The sequence below is a fragment of the Molothrus aeneus genome, chromosome 10 (assembly GCF_037042795.1).
Source record: "Molothrus aeneus isolate 106 chromosome 10, BPBGC_Maene_1.0, whole genome shotgun sequence".
Classification (NCBI taxonomy): domain Eukaryota; kingdom Metazoa; phylum Chordata; class Aves; order Passeriformes; family Icteridae; genus Molothrus; species Molothrus aeneus.
Genome location: NC_089655.1, coordinates 16980199 through 17003246, shown reverse-complemented (window position 1 = coordinate 17003246; position 23048 = coordinate 16980199). Strand labels below are relative to the sequence as shown.

The 23048-nt window shown below is 50.7% G+C and overlaps 1 protein-coding gene across 9 annotated transcripts in view; it reads right to left on the bottom strand.

Moving 5' to 3' along the window:
• Nucleotides 1-21668, bottom strand: part of DVL3 (dishevelled segment polarity protein 3) — a 33710-nt gene extending 12042 nt beyond the window's left edge. For all 9 annotated transcript variants that reach the window (XM_066556747.1, XM_066556746.1, XM_066556751.1 and 6 more), the window contains exons 1-2: nt 21488-21668; nt 89-158 (exon numbers count right to left, since the gene is read on the bottom strand). In XM_066556747.1, the coding sequence (XP_066412844.1) occupies nt 89-158; nt 21488-21654 (237 nt within the window). In that variant the 5' untranslated portion in view covers nt 21655-21668. The remainder of the gene's footprint in view (nt 1-88; nt 159-21487) is intronic.
• Between the last annotated feature and the right edge of the window lie 1380 nt (nt 21669-23048).

The following is a 23048-nucleotide window of genomic DNA, read 5'->3' as shown; positions in this document are numbered from 1 at the left end:
TTACTTGGCACTCCACATTCAAAGGTTGTTTTTCAGAGAGGGAGGGCACAAACAGGCTGAGACACACCGAAGCAAGGGGCTTGCTTACCCACGACACCACCCGGCCGTTGAAGCAGGGAAGCTTGGCATTGTCATCTGAGATCTCTTCTTTCACCACCCTGCAGAGGGGAGAGGAGACAGTCAGAGCTGGGTTCAGGACTTCAAAGGAAAAGGAGACTCCCAGATAGGTATTTGCATACAACACCAGGCAGCCCAGGTTTGGAGATGGAGCAGGAGAGGACTGGCAGCTCTCCCTGCTGCTAGGCCACAGGTTCCTATGCCCACAGCCATGACTGGCAGCCTGAAGAAGAGACAAAGACAGAATAGCCTTTCTATGTGCATACAGCTGTTTCATCCCCCAGATCACATTTTAATCAGTAAAGCCAAAATTCAGGTGCATATCACAGAATTGTTTAGGTTGGAAAAGACCTTTAAGATCATCAAGTTGAACCATTATCCAAGCACTGCCAAGGCCACCACCAAACCATGTCCCCAGGTGCCACATTTACACAACTTTTAAATACCTTCAGGGATGATGACTCCAATACTCCCCTGGGCAGCCTGTTTCAGTGCCAGACCCTTTTGGTGAAGAAATGTTCCTAATGTCCAATCTAAACCTCCCCTGGCACAACTTGAGGCAATTTCCTCTTGTCCTGTTGCTTCCTATTTGGGAGAAGAGACCAATCCTCACCTGGATACAGCCTCCTTTCAGAGAATTATAGAGAGTGATAAGGTCCACCCTGAGCCTCCTTTTCTCCAGACTAAACACCATCAGCTCCCTCAGCTGCTCCACACAGGACTTATGCTCCAGACCCTTCCCCAGTTTTATTGCCCTTTTCTGGTCATGGCTCCAGCACCTCAATGTCTGTCTTGTAAGGGGCCCAAAAACTGGACACAGGGTTCAAGGTGTCACCTCAGCAGTCTCAAGCACAGGGGACAGTCCCTGCCCTGGTCCTGCTGTGCACATGCTGCTGACACAACCCACAATGCCATTGACTTTTCTTGGCCACCTGAGCACACACTGCCTCATGTTCAGCCACTGTCAACCAGCACCCCCAGATGCTTTCCCACCAGGCAGCTTTGCAGGCTGCCTTCCTCCACCCTGCAGAGCTCTGTGGGGTTGTGACCCAGCTGCAGGACCAAGCACTTGGCTTTGTCAAACCTCATGGAACTGGCCTTGGCCCATCAATCCAGACTGTCCAAATCTCTCTGCAGAGCTGTCCTACCCTCCAGCACATCGACACTCCCACCCAACTTAGTCATCTGTGAACTGAGTGTGCCCTCAATCCTCATGACCAGATAATTGATAAAGATATTAAACAGGAATGGCCCCAGTACTGAGCCCTGGGGAACACCACTGTGAGCAGCCAATGGATGTAGCTCCATTCCTGACACCCTCCTGAGCCCAACCAGCCATCTTTCTACACAGAGAGTAGCTCACTTGTCCAAGCCATGAGCATCCAGTTTCTCCTGGAGAATGCTGTGGGAAATAGTGTCAAAGGCATTACTAAAGCCCAGGTAGGTAACAACCACAGCCTTTCCTTCATCCACTAACTGTGCCACACTGTCACAGGAGATCAGGCTGGTCAAGCAGGACCTGCCTTTCCAAAACCCATGCCAGCTGGGTCTGATTGCCTGGCTGTTCTGTACATGCCCCATGATGGCACTCAAGATAATCTGCCCCATGACCTTCCCTGGCACTGAGGTTGGGCTGACAGGCATGTAATTCCCTTGGATTCTCTTTCTGGCCCTCCTTGTAGATGGCATCACATTTGCCAACTTCCACTCACCTGGGACCTCCCTGGTTGACCAGGACTGCTGGTAAATGACAGAGTGACTCAGTAAGCACTTCCACCAGCTCCCTCACTATCCTTGGTGGATCCCATCTGACCCCATAGACTTTGGTGTGTTTAAGCAGGTTGCTGACCATTTCCTCTTGGATTACATGGGCTTCATTCTGCTCCCTGTCCCTGTCCCCCAGCTCACAGGGCTGGGCACCCCGAGAACAGCTGATCTTGCTATTAAAGACTGAGGCAAAGAAGACATTAAGTATCCCAGCCATTTCCTCACCCTTTGTCACTGTTTCCCCCCACATCCAATAAAGGATGGACATTTTCCTTAGCCCTCCTTCTGTTGCTAACATCATTTGTAAAAACATTTTAATTATCTTTAACAGGAGTAGCCAGGTAAGCTCCAGTTGGGCTTTGGCCCTTCTAGCTCTTCCTGCATAACCTCACAACATCCTTGTACCACTCCTGAGTTGCCTCCCCCTTCTTCCAAAGGTAAAATATTTTATTTTTTCCTGAGTTTGAGGCAAAGTTGCCTGCTCAGCCAGGCCATTCTTGTTCCCCACTGACTTGTCTTTCAAGCACATAGGGATGGCCTGCTCCTACATCTTTTAGATTTCCTTCCTGAAGAATATCAGCCTTCTTGGGCTCCTTTGCCCTTCAGGACTGCCCCTCAAGAGACTCTGTCAACCAAGTCCCTGATCAAGCCAAAGTCTGCCCTCTGCAAGTCCAAGGTGGCAGTTCTGCTGATCCTCCTCCTAACTCCTCTGAGAACCAAAAACTCTTATCATGTTGTGGTTCGTGTGCACAAGGCAGCCTCCAGCCATCACATCACCCCCCAGTTCTTTGTTCACAAACAAGTCCAGTGCATGCCTTCCCCAGCTGGCTCCCTCACCTGGTGTGTCAGGAAGTTCCTCCACACACTCCAGCAACCTCCCAGACTGCTCCTGCTGTACTGCATTTCCAGCAGACATATTTCCACCAGTTTGCTTATTTCTAAAGAAATACATTATTTCAACCTCTTTATAATGATCTGAAATAATCACAAACTATGCCAGAGATTTCTAATAGATGAAAGTGAAATACATTAAACATGCTGCATACTAAATGATTCTGTTGCTTTTTAATTACATGCATAATATTTCAACATCATTTCAAGTTTTATGGTTGTGCCATAATGTCATGTCCCTGCATTACACAAACAGCTACATTATTATCAGCCTTCACAGTGAAAGAAGCACTAACTTTCTAAAAAGAAAATTGATTTTTTTTTTTTTTTTACTCTTGGGGAAAAAAATAAAGTTTATTTTTCTTATTTTAAATATTACTGGACCTCTAAATACTTTTTCTACACAGAATCTCAATCAAAACAACTTGCAAATTCAGAAGATTCAATTTCTACTATCTTTGATAAATCAAATACCAAAATAGGCTTTAACAAGCTCATTTCCTTTTCTATCCAATGACAACATTTTAAGCACTCTTATTTAATACAAAGATATATTACAATTAGCTTGTTATACTATGTTCCCCCTTCCAACCTATATTTAAGGTAGCTTGCCACATATTATGCTTAAAACATGAGGTAACTAGATAGTGAATAAATTATGGGGGTAGGGAGAAGGTCCAACAAAAAAGAACAAAGTAAAGAATGTGAAAACAAGAGAAATTATGTATTAAAAGTAAGTAGATTATAAGTATCTAACACTACTCAGAAGTGGAATCCTATCAACAGATCTGAAAGGTCCCCAAGCCAGTCCTCAACTCACGGGGAATCGAAGAGGATGCACAGGTGGGACACGGAGCTGTGACCCATTGCCCCAGTGTCATCAAGTCACAGCACGCTGGGGCTTGGAGAAACAGGCGCTCTGGGCTCCTGGCTGTGCTCCCTGGTGTGCCAGCAGCTGTCCCAGCTGTCCCCAGAACAAGACACAAGGCCTGCCAACACTCACAAGGCGTCAGCAAAAGGCAAATGAACAGTGCAGGAAGCCTAGAGCTGGGGAGCAGGCCCGCTCCACCCTGCCAGCCCCACTGGTTGCACCGGTGTCACACACGCTCAGCAAAGGGCTGTCCCACAGGGTGAAAGGCAGCACGTCACCTGGCAGCTGGCACTCACAATCCCTGACAAAACTGGAGAGCCAGCAAAGGGACTGCACAAAGGCTACCCTTCCCCAGAAGGCACAGATGAGGAGGTCATGGTTTGAGCAGTCTAATCCACTCCCAGGATGTGTGTTAATTCCTCTTGCACAGATGGAGAAGCAGGAAAAGCAGGAAAGGAGCAGTGACGATGGATTAAAACCCTGATAGCTTAATGCTTCTTCAGCATGTTCTGTGCCAGCCTCTGCCCAAAGCCCCTGCAGCCCAGATGAATGTCAAATACAGGCAGACCCCTTGGGACCCACCCTCTTTGGTGCCCACACCAGCCTTTTCCAATGCAGGCAAGTTGCCTTCTTCTCACTTCCAAGTGCACACACACACGCACCCTGCCCTGGCTCCACTAGCATCCATTCATACTGTCGCCAGCAGCCTGGACTGCATCCAATTCCTAGAGAGATCTTCAGGCAGAGCCAATTTTCAGTGCTACATGCTGCCTGCTCAGGGACACAGAGCCCTGCCTGTGGGTGAAGGGACAGGGTGATATATTTGCTGGGTCAAGGTGACCAACTGCTCAGCACAAGTCAACTATTCCACTTTCAGTGGGGACAGAGGAAACCAACCCCAAGACCCGCCCATCCAGCCTCAGCTGCAATGCCTGATGGAGAACAAGCTCCCTCTGTCCTGAGAACTGGTCCCTCCTCACTCTTATTACCCTGCGGCTGCCCCAGACATCCCAGGGGTCAGCTCCACCCCAGAGCAGTTTTCTGCCTCCTCCTCCAGCCACTACATTATTTATCACTATTTATCACCCAGATGCCAGAGCACAATGGATTATATATTTAGACTCTACAGAGCAAAAACTGATAGTGCTGGAGTCAGGCACATGCCGAGCAGGAATATCTCTGCAACGCTGCTCACATCTGTCACCCCTCACACCATCCCAGCTATTTGTGCCCTGCATTCCTTTCCAGCCTCAGCCTGAACTGCAGCCTTCCTCCTCCATTCCTTTCCAGCCTCAGCCCTAGCTGCAGCCTTCCTCCTCCCACCTCTCACCACTCTTCCAGTCACACTTCTCGCACGGACACGACCGCAGGTTCACACGTCAGAAGCCACCGAGCGAGCAGCCTCTGGGGGAGCTGTGAGCAGTGCCACGTTTCTGCTCCGCGCTTGAATGGGGAGGCAGCCATGAGATGAAACTGTCCCGCGGATGTGCTGGCAGGGAAAGCCATCCTCTGAATGTGCTGGGAACAGCCCCCACCTGATGGTGTCTGAGCCCAGGATTCCTGAAAGAGCAGACCCAGAAGGAGTTCAGGCTCTCTGGTTCTCACCAAGCCTTTCCTCTTCCCAGAGCCCAGGGAAAACATCTGCCTAAGGATGATTTCAGAGGGACTGCTTTGAGTTTACTGTCAGGTTTTGAATGTTCCAATGTCCTGCTGGGGGCTGGGTAGAACATGGCTAAGAATGGTGGCCAGGAAAAACCCCTTTCATGTGGAAGCGACCCAAGCCTTGCCCAGGCGAGTGCAAGTCCAGGACCCTCAGTGCTGCTGCCCTGCCCAGAGAATTGCCCTGCGGCCGGGCACTCAGCGGCCCCCTTCCCATCCTGGGGCCAGCAGACATGCCGAGACCAAGCTGCAGCTCAGCGCCTGGCACGCAGGCCCAGCGCTCCCCGGCACTCATCTGCCTTGAATTTTCCAACAAAGAGACCTGCGGGAGGGAGGAAGGAGGGAGGGTTACAGGGGAGGCAGGCCGAGTGGGCGGATGATTCCACCGCCATCCCCAGTGACACGGGGCCAAGCCAGGGGGAGGAGGAGGAAGAAGAGGAGGAGGGGACGAGGCTCTGGCTGTGCAGGAGCCCGGTTGGAGTGTGTGGAGGGGGCTGCCAGGGCTGACACAAGCAGCACATCTGCTCCCATGCAGCTGGGGGAGGGGAAGGGACAACCCCGGCAGCAGGGAAGGAAGCAAAGGAAACTCAGCTCCAACCCTGGCTCCATCCCTACCCTCCCACCAGCTCCTCCTTTGGAGCCAGCAGACCCTCTCCCCAAGGCCTGGGAAGGTGCCATGCTCCCAGTTTCCCTCCCGCTGCCTTGCCGGCAGGAGCAGCTGGCAGCCTGGAACATGGATGCAGAGGCGGGTGAGGGACAGGCAGGCAGACGCTGCCTTCTCCGGGGAGTTCCAGCCTGGCTCAGGAAATTAGAGGGTATTTTATATCACAGAGTCATGTCCTAGGAATGAAGGGAAGGTGGGGAACAAGAGTGTGCACAGGAGTGAAAGGAGGCCATAAACCCCAAGCCGCGGAGACGACTGCGCCATGTCAGACCCCGGCTGCGCACACATCGCCAGCGCAGCTGCTCTGCTCCAGCCTCCTCGTTTCCCCTCGGTGGCCTCCAGCCTGGCTGAGGCTGTGGATACAAGCAAGTTTCTAGCTTCAGCCAGCTCTGGTCTCTCCTGAGCAGCATCCGCTAGCCACAGCAAGGTCCCTGAGAAGAACTCTGACGGAGTAATACAAGCCCAGCAAAAGAAGAAATCCAAGAGGCATGGACAAAGGCTTCCACAGGATTTGAACCTCAGATTTGGAGGCAGGCTTGGAGCTCAGCAGCCATTACTGCTTGTTTCTGGCAGTCCTGTCCCCCAGCTTGCCTATCTAAGGGCTTGCCGCAGGGAGGATACTCAGAGAGGAGAAATCACAGACATGGTGGCAAACACAAAAGCTGGATCTGGCATCAGAGGGGTCAGTACCAAGAAGGGAGGTAGGGCTGGGGACCTCTCGAGCATGTTGGACAGCTTGATGGCCAGGATGAAAAACAGGGGACGTGCAAAGATTGAGAAGACAACTGAGCAATGACAATTTCACACTGAAAAGATGCAAAGTTAGAGCAGATTAAAGAAGACGTCTCCTCAAGCGTTAAGAGGAAAAACCTTTACAGAGCAGCAACGTTCTTTCCAACAGTGGAAAGCCCAGGAATTAAATTATAAACAACCTTCTCTTACAACATTCCAGAAGTGCACAACTCGGTTGATCGTTCCTGTAACCTTAACAGCTCCCATCTCCTACAGCTCACAAAGGAAGAAAAAAAAACCAAAAACCGACCAAACAAAAAAACATCAGGAAACACTTCTACCCAACAGTACAAGCTTCAGAGATTTACACACTAGAAATGTGATCTCATTTTCAAGACCTCTAGTACACTACCCTTAGGGTAGGGATGTCTTGTTTCCAATTGATTATATAGATTAATAATGCTTCATAGCAAAAGGAAGCACCTTCATGTTTTACTACCCAAATATGAGCAGTTCCTGGCTCTAGAGCAAAATCCTTATCTATTCTATAAGATAGCGCTGAAGCCACAGGGATGAGCTCTGCAGCCATTTCACCAGATTAGAAAACTGGACAGGGCAATTCTCTGTGAGTGCTGGGATTTCAGTTGGGAAATATGTGTCTGTTAGATTAAGCCCAGATATGATGTGTGTATTTCCCAAGGGAATACAATTCACCCAAGAGCTACAGACCCAACCAAAGAATACACATGGCAGTGATCACACATGTATCAGTGAGACCTCGGGCTTTGCAGGCAAACAGGATGAATCAAACAGGATTAGAGGATTTGAGCTGTCTGTCTCTGTAAGCCAACACACTTTTTGGGTCTCCCTCACTGTATTTTCACCTCCTGTGCAAAGAAGAGGAGTACAAATTGCATTACACTGGGGTGAGAAGGGCTCTCTGACCATAAACAGACTGTCACTCTCCCATTTAATTCCCCTTCCAAGCCCCCAGACAGGGTGTTCTGCACTGCTCCTCTGTGCTGCAGCACAAGGTAAAAGGGGAAATGCAGATTTGTAGATGGTTTCCTTCTCAGACCTGCTGTCCCTCTCTGTCCCAGCACCCCATGTGAACATGAACTCCTTTGCAGCACTCTCTTTACCTGGTGTGCTTCTCAAGAATCAAGAAGCACAAATCAGCAGCAGCTGTCCTACTACCAAAACAGTAACACACCTCTGCACTTGTGCAGGAATGGCCACCCCTGCCCTCCTAACAAGTCCAGGGAGCATCACAAGGACTCCTCAAAGGTCATTCCATTTCAAGCTACTACCTGCACTCCTCAAGAATAGGCTCTTTAGTTTTCAGAGAATGCTTTGACTTGAAAAGGACCTTACAGATCATTTAGTCCCAGTCCCCCTGCTAGGGGCCTAGAGCCTCCCTCAATCATGTTCACTTCTGCTGCCCCACAGCCTCTTCGCGCACCATCCCCAGCTTTCTGTGCTTTCCCCCCACGGTCAGTCAGACATCCAAGATGCCAACTATTTTCCCTGAGAAGCCCTCATCAATACATTTGCAACCACTCCACTGGACAAACACCAGGACAAGCAGAGCCCCTAAGTCTCGGCGATGCTTGGCTCCAGCTGGACCGGTGCTCAGCCCTATGGGTATCACTGGGTGGCAGATGACAGAGATCAGATCTCCTGTTCACCTACTCCAAAGGCTGGAAAAGGAATGGCATTTAGGAAGGAGCCACCCAGGCTCAGAGGCCTGCCCAGGAGCAGCACTTATCAAAGCAAAGCTACAGACTGATTTCACGGTGAGTGCAGAGCCCTGGCAGCCCCTCCCACCTTGATCCCAGAGTGACCATCTGGCTGCAGCCCTGCTCTGCAAACAAGCCCGACCGGCTGGTCCTCCACCGACCTACTGGCAGCAGGAATCTGCACAGGGACTGCAGGAGGCACCTCCACGCTAATTAATCCTGCCCTGCCCAAGCGATGCTTCCAACCTCCGGAAGGACATTTACAGACATCATCAAAGAAAGCATTCTGCAGGCCCCCGAAGGTTCAGTGACACTTTCAGTCTCTTTGAATTGGAAATCAGGACAAACGGGAACTTCCAGCAGAAGCCAAGTCAGGTTCTTCACGTTGCTAGCTCAATTTCATCTCCTCAGTAACTAAAAGTAACTAAAAGCTTGCATGAAGATACAACACAACACAAAGATACAAGACAAGTGCAGGGACTCACCGTGAGAAAAAAAAGATTTGAGGTTAAACATCTGCAGAAATGACCTTTAGAGAACGGAGACAATTCCACAGACATAGTAACAGTGGCCAAAAGCTGGGATTGTATTCAGGCTGGGAGAGGAAACAGGCCCAAAGAGGCCCCAGCCAGAGATGTGTATGAGACAGGGTAAAATCCTGATGTGGTTGCTGTGGTTCACACTAATGTGAGACAGCAAGCACACCGGAGGAAGGAGGCTTGGTGTGCTGTGACACTCAGCTCCATCTGGACACAGACAGCAGGAAGAGCCCACAAGGCAGAGCTGCAAAACACCAGCTCCTGCCGACAGAGGGAAAGGGAGAGAGGTGAAAATAGTGCAGAGGCGGACAAAGGGTTTATCTGGCTACTGCTGGTTACAAAACGCAAAGGACAACACCAGCTTATCAAGAAGCTTGTGAATGAGGTGTGTGTGCCCCACAGGGAGCTCCTTGCAACTCCCCATGAGTGAGAAGTCACTCCCCCTTTCTAGGCTGGCTAGAAAAGCAACAGCCTCCCCTGCAATGTCCAGGGAATTCACACTGGTTAAGACGACTGTAAGGAGCTGCAAAGAGCCCCAGGGCTGCTGGGGGGGCAGTGTGAAGTTTGCACATACACCACAACCAGGGGAGAAGGCCGTGATGCCTGGGAAGGCTCTGCATGCACCGTGAGGAGCGCAAGAGCAGGCCTTCCTTTTCTGGCCCTCAGCTGAGGGACACCAAGTCAGCCCTGCTTTTTCTAACAGCAAGCGAGGCTCCTGCCAAGAAAGCGCTGCTGCTGTGGAATGTGCTGGGCCAGCAGTACAGCTCATTCCTGGAAAAGCATCAACTCAGCGGGAGACCAAGGAGAGGAGAACAGGGGGAAATTGGGAAGAGGGGGAGGGTGGGAAACAAAGTCTGAAAGCTTGGACTTCCACACCTGGGGAAGCACAGAGCAGGCTGCTCACCAGCACCTCCTCGTCACGGGCAGCCAGCACAACAGCCCTGGCCAGCACCAGCCCTATGCTCTAGGAGCGCCCTTCTGCCAGCCAGATACCTCCAGAGCAGATCTGGGACCACACAGACCAAGGCAGATGTCTGTGGGGAAGAGGAGCAAGGTTCATTTCCCCCATCATGTTAATAATTAATTTAATTTAATGACAGATCTCCACGAGGAAATGACAAAGCAGCCTCCACATGTGTCCTGTCCTCAAGACACTGACCAGCTCACATTACTTTCTCCTTGCATAAACAATTTTGCAAGAGCCTCCCTAGGAAACCGACTCAACCTCCTACCCGATGGGAAGGGGTCTTGAAGCATGACAGGCTGTAGATGGCTGCACCTACTCTGCACATCCAGCTGGGCTGCCATCAGCAACAGCTCTGCTAACTGGGTCTGTAAGACGTACAGAGAACCCCCATAAAACCAACAGGCTGTTAATAAAGCTCACAACAAACTTTCACCACAAAACATGTGCCAAAGACAATGAAAAGGACTCACGCAAAGAAGATCCCTTCAGTGTCACAAAAGCTGCATGGTGGCAAAGACACAACTCTGTCCCAGATTGCAAGCTACTGCAGTACTGTGAAAAACGGGCAAACTGATACTACATCCCTCTGGTCCTAAAATGCAGGAGGCAGAAGAGAGCATGAGGGGTCGAACACTCATAAGAAACTTTTCTGACCATTGCTAAGGACACTTAATTGTTTTTCTTCCTCATCTGCTTTTGACGGTGTCATGCAGATGGTACAAAAAATTCCCTGTATTAAAAAACCAGTGAATAGAGCAAGTTTTAGTAGCCTTTAATATACTTCATCAATTTCACTAACACCAGACTTATTCACCAAACTCCATTCAAGACATAGGGCAACAATACAACAAGTAACATACCAAGCATCCTTTACCAGGCTAGCCAAGCTTGCCCTCCAGCCAGCAACCCAGCAAGCATGAAAATACTGTTCAACTGCTGGAAGAAAGAGCAAGAAAGGTGCTCCAGTCCCAACCAAACCAATCATGTGCTGGCACACAACTTTCTCAACTAAAGGTCCAGAAAGTAGATGAAAGCCATACAGTAGGACCCAATACATTACTGTAAATATAAAGTGTTCACAGTTGCCATGTACAGAATTCAGTTCAGGTCCTACCAGGACTCACCTATACACCAGGAATCATCTTCCTTTTCAACAAGAGAGCAAGCCTCTCCTCAGTTTAGAAGAGGACAGTGTTTTGGATCACTGTAGCACCAGGTCCAACTGCTGCTTTTCTTTGACACTGTGAACTCCTGGACCTGACCCTGTCACATACCATGCAAAACCTTCCACCAGCTGTCTCTGACAACTGCACCAAAGACTGGGTAATGGCCACTGACCCCCAGAAATCACCATCACAGGACATGGAATGTTTCTCTTCTGGAGGGTCTCAAAGCCACAACTGCCAACTCCTAAGTCCTTCAAGGACAGAAGAGTGCAGGGGAAGGATGCACAACCTGTCTACAAGTTGTAGATATCCCATGTAAATATCCCATGAGCTCAGTAACTGTGTTGAACTGGTCATGCTATACATTAGCTATTCCCAAAGGCAGCTCAGAAATACTCATCACATGTTGTTACTGCAATAGGGCCATCCTGTGTCTGTGGATCTGCTGGCAAGTCATGTTACAAGACCACCCTGATTTTGAGCTTCCTAATTATCTGCAGTATTGACACCAAGTTCCCTTGAAGCATCTCTCCTGTAAGTTACATGTAGAGTGACCACAAACACTTAGTACCAACACCACATGTTGATCAACCAGGAGCACAGCTGGACCCTACAACATGGCCAGACACAGTCCCCACCTCAGATCTACAAACCCTTCTACATGGCAGAGCTAAGTCAGACCCAGCTCCAGCACCGTGCACACTGGCAGAGATGTTACACACCTTGTGTTAGTTTGGAACTGCCCCAAGGAAACCCAGAGCTTACCCTAAACTGATGCAGATGTTGACATCCTCAAAATACCCGACACTTCCAGGATGACTAGACAAGGAATAGTCTTAAAGAGTTTTCCCAAGTCTAACTTTTTGGCCCCTGCTGAAACAACACATTTTTAATCTAGAAGAAAAATCCACCTCACAGGACCCCCTTCAGGATCTAAAGGTGCACTTACCAGCTCTAGGTCTAAGGCAGGTTTGCCATAAGGGACTTAGCTCTGCAGCCAGAACCATGAAAATCCACCATTCTCAGAGCCACAAAAAACAGTAAGAAAACTCAAATGAGCAGAGTGCAAGAGCAAGACTCCATGCATGGAGCCCCTATATGGATTTCCAGTATGGCATAGCCCCATCTGGGCCCACAGGCAATTCTCTGTGTGAATGGCACTAACATACTGGTTGAGCTAGGCAGGGCTGAATGAACTGGGACAGCTGGTTAGCTGTATGCAAACACAAGTATGAAGTTTGCATATCCATCACAGCTTCTGGAAAAAGCTTCAGTTTGAGAAGCTGCTGCTCTCTGGGGCCAACCAGGCAGCAGCCATCAGCACTGCAGCAACTTTCTCCCTGCCCTGATGGTATCAGGCCACCAAGCCAAGGTTGTCACCTGCTGCTGACACTGCTCTGGCTGTCAACAACAGCAGCACAGCACAATGCAGTGTACAGGGGACAGCCTATTTGCTTGCAGGTCATGAGACACAAAACACCATGAGTAGGTAGTCAGAGTAATGCTGAGGGAAAGAGTTGAAGCCCAGACAGGGGCAGGTACTGCTCTAACACCAGCTTCCCTGCTATAATAATCCATGCACAGCCAAAGCTCCTAAACACAGACCCCTCTGGCAGACTCTCAGTGTCCCCAGAACCAGCCGGTAGCCACCAGCAAACAAGGAAAAGTCCACAAACTCTGCTACCCAGATCCAGAACTCCCAGCCTATCACAGAGACAGCTGCCAGCGATCAAAGGGGCCACGTAGCAAATAAATTCCTCTCCAAACCCTAGGGGCAGGTCAAAAACCAGCAGAGGAAAGACCTTCCCACACAGCAGCCAGTGACAGCTCTCCCAGAAACAGAGCTTTGCTCCAAGTCATGTGAGGAAGTGAGGAAGCCTTTCCCACTTCAGCTTCTGTCTTCAGCCAGGTCCAGAAGGACAGACTCTCACTGCAGCAACTCAGTCACTGCTCACACTGCACCCTCTTTTCCTCAGCTCTAACATGCTAAAAAATTTTAGTCAACAAGACACAAGGACAAATACCCCAGTGAGGAGATAATCACCACAAAGGATTTAGTGGAGCAGGATACCCAAATGTGCTTCTGCTGCCTTCCATAGCTAGCTGTGACTGAAAAAACAACACCTCTGGTATGTACCCTTTAATAAATAACTGATACAGCAGCCACAACAGTCCCAACCCTCCACTGTGATACAGAATTACAGAGCACAGGAAGGTCAGCGCCAGGCATCTCTGCCTGCCAAAGCCTCCCGAGAGTTCCAGCCCATTCCTGGATGGGTTTAACATTAGTGCTACAGTAGTAACAACATAGCAATGGAAACAAGTGAAACCAAGAGCTTTGGGGCTCAGGGAAACACTAATGCTTCAGCTCTGCAAGCTAATGCAGTCCTCAGAGACCACAGCCCAAAAGCTCACACTCTCTCCTAAGGCCACCATGGCATTACACAGATAAGCACATGGACAAAGCAGACAAAGTCACAGAGATTAGACTAATTCCCCTATTTGTACCTTATTGAAACGCCTTCCAAAAAGCCTTTACAAAAGGATTTGGTCCAAAAATTTCCAAGGCAGCCACCAGCGGGATTAAGTTTTACTTAACTTGCCAGCTGCTGCCTAACAAGCCAGCACCAGTGGGACAAACAGTAACACAGCCACGTGGTGCCACATCCCCCTTCTGGAAAACAACAATCCATCCAGCACAGGTCAGAAGGGCAGGCTCTGAATAACAAACAAGGGATGGAGAGAGGAGGAAATCAATAGGAAACACCAAAAACACACAGCCCTGACTGCTGCTTCATCAGATGTGCAACACGATGCAAAGCTGGTGCAACATGAAGGCAATTTCCTGCAGACTCAGTATCTGCTGTGCGCTGCGAGCCCAGCTCCTCTTCATGGGCTTTTTCACAGATCAAATATCTTAAACCACAACATTGTTCTATCTATTTGGATGCAGTCAAGGGTGGAGGAGTAGCAATTCATTACAGCAGGTACCCTCAGCTCAGAACAGTTCAGCAACTGCCATGCAGACATGGAAGAGGCTTCCCACCCCTTTAAATACACTGAGCTCAAAAAGGACTTCAGGAATTTCAACTATGCTCCCTACGCCTCTACATATACAGCTTTCAAGTCTAGATTAAGGGCCTGATGCCCACCCTGACAGAGGACTGAAGCCAAACCCATGTCTGCAGCAGAAAAGCTGCAGGGGAAACCAGATTTTCTTTGCTTACATTCACAGACCCTTCTTTCCTGAGCATCCCCACTTGCATAGGGTTGGATGGCAGCTTCCACTTGAAGAATTCACACCTGCTAGGAGACCAGGTGAAGAAATCACAGAAGAGGCCAGGAGCATGATGGAGAAGAGGGACTTACTGAAAGCTCAGTCCTCCAAGCACAATGACCTTGGGCTCAGGGACCATCTACGTCCACCCCTGCACACCACCATCTTCCTTCTCAGAGTCCATTATGAAATGCAGCCTCCCCAGCAACACCCTGCTCTCACTGCAGCCATGTAGGAAGGAACATCACTGCTTACACCACCACCCAGAAGACTCAGTACCCACCTTGTGGGTGAGCCAATGTCTGGGATTTGGGAATGGCAAAGTTCTAGATGAAATTCTAGAGTTCACTTTAGAAAAAAGATGTATCTCAGCAGGAACCAGAAAACTGAGCAGTGGGGCCACAACTATCATATCATAACAACAAAAAATGTTCACGTTGTGACCCAAATTATGGTGGTTTATGAGCCATTTTTTAAGGCATTTTGCCTTGACCTCCAAGACTGAACCATGCTGGAGCACAGCTGTACCAGAGCCAGGGCACACTGATTTACTTTGCAGCAATTTCTGAGACATCAAGGTAAGTTTTTGCTCTGTACTGGAATTTGGAGGACCAGAGCCCTCCAGATGATTTCAGAACACTGAAATGCACCAAAACAGCTGCATTCACATGGCTGAGTAAAGGTTTCTTGACCTTTCTTTTTTCCAGAAATGACAAAAGAGGCTTAAAATTAAGAAACATTCCCATCAAACACATAACTGAAAACAATGCCTCTCCAAGAAAAATGCTGGCTTCAACATGACACCATATTTTGGGAGAAAATACATTCAGTCAAAAAAAATTTCTGACCAGTTCTGGCTGCAAACTAGTTCAATAGCTGTTGTAAAGCTTCATTGTTTGCATAGGACACACAAGGCCTTAGGGAAATTGGTCTCCAGCCTGATTTGGCTAACTTGGCTTTTCAAACACCACCCCTGGGCAAAGAAACCAGGCTGTGACTGCCATCCCATGTGGCCTTCAGAGCACAGCTCCAACCACAACTGAGAACGCTGGACACCTACAGAGACAGCAATAGCTGGGTCTGAACAGCAGCACACACAGGGCCAGGCACAGACAATACAACCCAGGGAAGCAGGGAATACTGTCAACTAACCATCTCCATCTTCACCTCAACCCTGGCACTGCTGTAGCCCCCACCACCACAACACTTGGAAACGGCCTCCAGCAGCAGCTCCAGCCAGAACCAGCTCCGGTGTCCATGGGCCACCCCAAGCACGGGCAGCATTACAGGAACTCCCCACCACAAATGCAGACAGTGGTTAGCAGCTCTCTGCCAAATCCTCAGCAGCTCAGGAGACAGAGGCACAGGCTGCACTAACCTACATGTAAAACGTCTGCAGTAACTGCTGGTGGGCCCTTGCTAACCAGGCCAGCTCACCTCACAGCAGGCATGGAAACATCCTCTGGAGCACAACAGATGGGGTGCTGTGGCCTTTCATCTGTAAAGTGCTCCTCTCCACATGGAATGGACAGGGACTGACTAGAAACTGAAAAAAAGTGCTTCCAGTAGGGCCAGTGCTGTCACTAGACCACCATAAAGGATGTGAGCATGCAAGGGAGTTCTGTAGGCCCTTTCACTCATGAACTTTTTGCCAACCTCTCTCAGCATGAAATTCATGCTGACATGGAAGCAGCCTCCATCGGGGCATGGGACATGCAAAGGTCTTCTGGAGACAGCAAAAGTTTCCAATTAAAAATAAATTTTAAAAAGTTCTCAAAATCAAAATAAAACAACTCCCCCAACACATGCTACAAAGAGCTGGCAGGAAAGGCAGGGGCACCATGCCAGGGCTCACCACTGCTTAGAAACTGACACTGCTTATTAAGTTTAGGATCCCTTCCCCAGCTCCCAGCATTTCCAGCCAGAAGGACAGTCACCGCTGGTATCAATTTCAAAAAGACCCTGCAATAAAAATAAATCACTCAGCCTTTCAGAGAGCATCAACGCATTTCCTCATGCACATGTGCAGAGATGAGGCTGCCAAACACCAATGGCATCTGACCCCTGCACTGGGAATTCCCGCAGCGCCCGCTTTGTTCTGCCTCCAGAGCGTTGTCCTAATCACTGCCTCGTACCCGGCTTTGGAGAGCAGGTGATAATTAAGCAGGTCTGGATAAGATACTGGGCCAGTGATTAGCTGGATACCAATTTTCACTTCACGGCTGAGACCAAAGAATCACCACAGCTATGAAACTAAAATTGGAATGGAGACCTGCAAGAGGGAGAAACCAGTGGTGGCAGGAGGAGCAGCACTATCCCACCACTGTACCTCAGATCACTGGTGTTCTCCCAGCAATGCAGAACCAGTAGGATGGGGAGGGAAGAGTGGTCCCCTTGCAGAAGAATGGGGGCCCTTCTGCTCTCCAGTCTAGAAGAGGGGAGGTGGCCAAGTGAAGATAAGCAAAATGATCACCAAAGTGATTTCTTCACAGGCAAGAGAAATTCGAACTTTCAGCACTCCACAATTTATGGAAAGACAAGGCAGAATTTCAGACCAGGTGCTAAGGATTTACCTGGACACAAAATTTGCACTCATTAAAATGCTCTGAAAAGTTTAGCTTAAACTTTAGCATGCCCCTGTGGAAACACATTTTGATCAATAGTGAAAGAGCAGTATCAATAAGACACAGAAAACGAATCAAAAGAAATCACATATCAGCTGATATAAGAATATTCTCAGAGTTGTACCAGATAAAAAGACAAATCTGTAGTTCAGCTGAGGCAAACAGGCACAGTATCTGGCTGGTGAGAAGTCCACACTGCCCAGGTGCGTTTCTCATGAAGGACTGGGGTAGGAGACAACACTTTACACATGACTGAAGCCCATGTCCCAGCAAACTTCAAACTAGAGACCATCAGCAGGGTTGTTCCCCTGCCAACTGCACAGGTGCCCAGAAGAATTTACAGTCCTGTTCTTGCAGCACCTCTATGGAACTGAGAGCTCTGTCAGGCTAAGAGACACACAAATGTTTGCCCAAGAAGGTCCCAGTGTCAAGTGGACAAGACAAATCACAGTTGGAGATTCCATTTTATGGATTAAGGAAAAAAAAAAAAAAGAAACTAAAAAGTCTGCTCAAAATCCCACAAAAAACCTGGGGGAGGTCTGATGGAGAATATGGATCTCAAAAACAGTCACAGCACTGCACTGATCTAAGGTGCTCTCCCGCTGATCAACACACAGCTCCTACCTGTGAAACACCGAATGAAAAGATTCAAGCTGCAGGAAGAAACCTTCCCTCTTTAATGAGTGCAGTGTTGGCAGTCAAGGGTAGTTCCACACTTCATGGTGAGACACATCCATACAAAGCATCTCAGGTCCAGGTCTCAGGTCCAAGACCACAGGACCACATCTGTGCACTGCCCCACTCATACCATCCACCAGCTGACCTTCATGTGCCTCCACTTCTGGGATCAGCAGCACACACAGCCAACAAGGGCACAAATATCTGCACTCTGTTATGTGCAGCTGCATCAGCAGCATCAGCCTTCCTGCTGCTCACAACTCCTCTCCCCAGGACCAGGTGCAGAAATTCTTCTCATTTCTCCTCCTTGCCACCCAGAAGTGACACCACTCTGGGGTCTTAATTATTTGAAGCTGAGAACTAACTCCTGCCATAGCCTGACAACTCCACAGCCACCCAGGGGAACCTCAGTTCACATTTCCAAGGAGATGTAAACACTGAAGCTGCTCCATCACTACTCTGATTCTCAGAGCAAACAAATATTAACAAGATAAACAAAAGAATGAAAAATCCCACACACCAAGACTGAGGCTGTAATACTGCCTTGGGGATGAGGTTAGCTGAAGGGAATACCAGACTGGAGATCCACAGCCTGGAAAAAAAGGTGGAAGAGTGAGAAAGAGTCAGACTGGGCTACAGAGGTGAAACATTGGAGATTCTGCTCCAGCTGGCTCTGGAAGGTGAGATGTCTCCATTCCTAATAAGATGAGAGGAAAAGTTTGGTTTATGCCACAGGGATCCAGCAGAAGGTCCAAAGCAGAATCATGGGATCAGCTTCCCTAAGGCCATCTACTTCTTCTCTCATTGAGGGAGCTTTAACCTGGGTCCTACTCCTGGACACTGCCCAGCTGAGAGACTGCAGCCCAGCACAAGCCAGACACAAGGCACCCTGAGGGAATCCCCTCAGGGAAGGAGCTGAGAGGAATACATGTGTGTGAGAGAGAAATGCTTTTCCCTGTCACACAGCTTCTGAATGCCACCATTGTTAACCTCCAGTCTAGTTCTCACTAATTGCCCATGTATTTGCAGTCAAGCAGCCGAGGTGCCTCCTGCCCTTCTGTCTCTGATTCTCCCTACAGGCCAATGGCTCGCTTTCTCATGGACATCAATTACCAGGGATCATGAAATTTTGTGTGCTGCCCAGGCCTTCAGGGCTTCTCAGAGACAAGGCTGCAGCTGGACTGCTCTGGTTGTTCCCACCATGTTCCAGCCAACCACCAGCACATTCTTCAGCTCTCTGGAAAGCAGCAGAGTCAGTTTTCCTGAAGAAGCATCCATGGTGACAGAGTCTTACTCTGTCTCTCAAACCCCAAGCCTTCAACATGCTGCTCCAACTCATTGCCCAGGACTTCTCCAAGGAACAGGCTGCCCACACACAGCCCCTGACCCCCTCTCAGCTGCACCTTCCCTTCCAGAGCGGTCTATGCTTCCCAACATGAACTGGTCACAACAAAAATCTCATCCCATGCATTTCTGACACAACTGATCTTGTGGTGTCTTCCTGAGAGACTTTCCCCTCTCTCTGCTATCACCCACTATAACTCCCTATGCTGCTTTATCGTTGAGTTTTGTTAATCTATCATCTAGCTCCTCATATAGAACCTTAGAGAGGATGAAAAGGCACAGCACAAAACCTCACTGCCACTAGACCCCTCTTCCCAATGCAAGATGCTGCTATTTATTACTAAACTTTGTTTATAGCTGCGCACTCCCCCACCCACATGGCAATGTTTCATTCAAGACAAGTTTGAATCCACTTCAAGAACAACATTTCAAAGGATCCCAAAGCATTTGTTTACAAACAGCATGCATGGAGAATTCACTTCTCCCACCAATGAACATGGTCCCCTCCGAGACAGGGAGAGGCAGCTGTTTCATAGCACCCAACGCTACTCAACAGCTGAGGGACAGGAAACGATGCACAGACAACTGATATTGCTGAGGAAATTTATGGAGAATGAGGGCTGGAGACCTCTATTTGCCAGGAGAGAACGGGGAAGCTTCTGAGGATTAAAGCTCTCCACTGGGTCAGGAGGAATTTAGGGAGGCAAAGCGTCCCAGACTGCGGTCAAAGGACTGACTCCAAATTTCAAGCCTCATCTGAAAGCTGGCACCTCCCAAACTAACGGGAACCTGGGCATTGGGATAATTTGGCTGAGGAGGGGAGAGCACCCCCTGCTGAGGCAGCCACACAGATCTCATCCAAGCCCCAAACAGGCCCAGCCCTGTTCAACATGGGGTACAAGCCAAAATCACAGCCTTGAGAGGTATTTGGTGCAGTGAGAAGACACTGGGAAGACTATAAAACTGAAAACACTTTGCAATCCCAGCTCTGTACACAAGACCTACTGTAAACACTAAATCTTCAAAGGAGGAAGGATCATCAAACACCAAAGTCCTAGGAATGGTAAAGGATCACATGTTGTAGAAACCAAAAGGGGCCCAGGATGGAAAAAGAGGTCCTCTAGAAGGCTAAAAGAAAATCAGCTGGAGGAAATCTGGACAAAGGGTCTTACAGGGAGCTGGCTTCACATGGTGCTTGCTCCCCAGAACAGTAACCAACTTTACACAAGTAGGAGACAGCAGGGGCTGCCCAGAATACTGGTGAGTACAACATCCAAACAAGGGACAGAACACACCTTCTCACCTCCAAAGAATCACCTGTGATGGGAGGAACCAAAGGGCATCACAAAAGAAGTGATGGAAACACCAGTGTCAGAAGAGAGCTGCCTTGCAGGAGATGGGATATGAGGCAGGGCTGCACCCCCTTCCATACCAGAGACCGAGCATGGGACATCTTTGAGGATGAGACATGTATAGTGGGTCTTGCACACACCCCTTGCTCAGAGATGGGCAGCAAGTGGAGAGCTCTCACTTCTTCTCCATGGAGGTAGGGGAGGAGAAAGCTGGTCTTCTCTACACATTCTTCCCAAAAACGAGATGCGGAGGACAAAGCTTACAAAATGGATGTCCCTCCCCAAAATGGATGGTAGAACAAAACTGTCCCCAAATCCATTCCATGGAAAGGGCTGATGGAGGTAGCACAACCTCCACACCTTTTTGGAGAAGGGAGAAAGGGGCACTTTCCCAGGGCAGGCACAGTGGGAGATGCCCAGGCCCTTTTGGTGGGGAATGACAGTCCTGAGTAGGATACAACCTGAGGGTGCCAGCCTAGACACTCCAATGTGGGCTGCATGGGAGACACCACCTCAGGCAAGGTGTTGGCCAAACATCCTGAGTAGGGGGAGGACGTGACCCTCAGATGGGGATGATGGTCTCCTCCAAGGTGCCTCTGGCACCTGAAGCAGGGTATCACCAGCTCCCTCACTGAGGAGTTAGCATGGCACAGCTTCCCCAGAGCTGATGCGGGATCCCCCAGAGGATGTGCGGCTGTCCCCGGAGGCAGCATCCAGAAACAACGAACACAGAGAATGTGCACAGGGGGGTATCACCACCAGCCTCCCACAGGTGAGGCCCTGGGGTGCACGGAGGGTGTGTCCCTCCAGAGAGAACCCAAGGGGGTCACTATCCCCATCCTCGCCAAGGAAAGGCAATGGGGATGGAGGATGGATCGGGGTTCCCCTCCCCGCGCCGGGCACAGAGGGGCACCTCCCCATCCCGGGGGTCCCGGCCCCGCCGTCCCGGGGGCGCTCCCGGGGCCGAGCGGGCAGCCAGCCCCGGCCCCGGCCCCGTGAGGGCGGAGCTCCCCAGCCACCCCCCACGGCCCCCCGGGGAGGCCCGCGGGGCCCGGGCTCCACGCGTGGCCCCGGGGGACCGGGCCCAGGCCCGCGCTCACCCGAAGTCGTCGTCCATGGACTTGAAGTAGAACTTGTAGTTGGGGCGGTTGAGGAGCCCCTTGAAGTCGCCGAGGGTGACGCGCTCGGCCGGGATCGGCAGCTTCACCAGGTACGGCGTCTCCTGCTCGTCCAGGTGGTAAATGATCTTCGTCTCGGCCGCCGCCATGGCGCCCCTGCCCGGCCGCCAGGCCCCCGCCTCTGCCTCCGCCGCCTCCTCCGCCCCGGCCCGGACCCCCAGTCCCGGCCCGGCCCCCGCCCGCGCCCCGGCCCGGCTGCGGCCTCCGCACGCCCGGTCCCCCCGCGCCCCTTGTTCTCCGGGTCCCAGCGCCGCCCGGCTGCACGGCGCAGGCTCGGCCTCGGCCGGCCCCGCCCCGCCCGCCGTCCCGGCCCCGCCGGAACCGGAACCGGCGCCCCGTGGGGCCGCGGCGCGGGAGCTACCCCGGGACCCGCCGTGGGCCGGGACCGGGCTCAGCGGTTGGGCGAGTTTGGGCCCAGATCCCGCCACGATGCTGGCCCGCACCCTGCCCCCAGCCGGATCCCGCATCCATAGAAGACCCCCTTGGCTGGCACTGACCCTCTGATTTGGAACGGACCCCCCACACACCCATCCACCCCGCGACTGCTGTGCCCATGTGGGTGCACGGCCCCTGGACTGCCCAACCCCAGCCCCATCGCCCATGGGTGCTTTGGGATTTATACTTCACACCCACATCCTCTTGTCCACAGCCTGGTACTCCCCGTGCACCCTCATTCCCAGTGCCAGCTGGGAATATACCTCTCCCAGACTCCCCTCCCTCGTGCAACTTTCACACCCCCTTTACACCCTCTGATGCTGCTTCACAGGGTCATTCCTGTGTCCCACAACCTCTGCTTCTGTCCACACCCCCGGCCTCCCCTTCTATCTCTGCAGCCCTAGTCCTTTATCACACACCTCGCAGCCTTCCCCATGTTACTCATCCAGCTATGTGCCACATGAGTATAGCTTGCAAAATGTGAGGCATGTTTTGTATATCCATCTCTACCCTATCCTCCCGTGTACAGACCCCTTTGAGCTCCCGTACTGTTTCAGATGGCCACCATCCATCCATCCCCAGCTCCTCTCCAGCTAAGGCTTCCTTCTGAACCCCTTGTCACCATCCAACAACTAACCCCAGTGCTCAGACCTTTTCCTCACCAAGCAGACTCTTTCCTCTGCTCTTCATGAGAACCTTCTGTTCTATATACCATGGATTTTTCAACTGGGCACCCTTTGGCTGTGTGGTTTCTTCCCATCCCGTCTCCCCAGACCCCAGCACATTCTTACCTACAGTCATCAGCACTGTGACCCCAGCCCCTAGGACTTGCCTCTGTCCCACAGCAATCTCAGGCTGTCTGGTTTCCCCTCTGCACACCTCGCCAGCACCCAGCAGGCACCAAGGAACCATCTCCATCAGCAGTTTCCCGGAGTTGTGGCTGAGAGCAAAGCTGGGGTGGATGGAGTTTTGGGAACGCCCACCAACAGGAAGGGCAAGAACTGCCTTGCACCATCCTGGATTAGAAGGAACAAATGCAGAGGAAGCA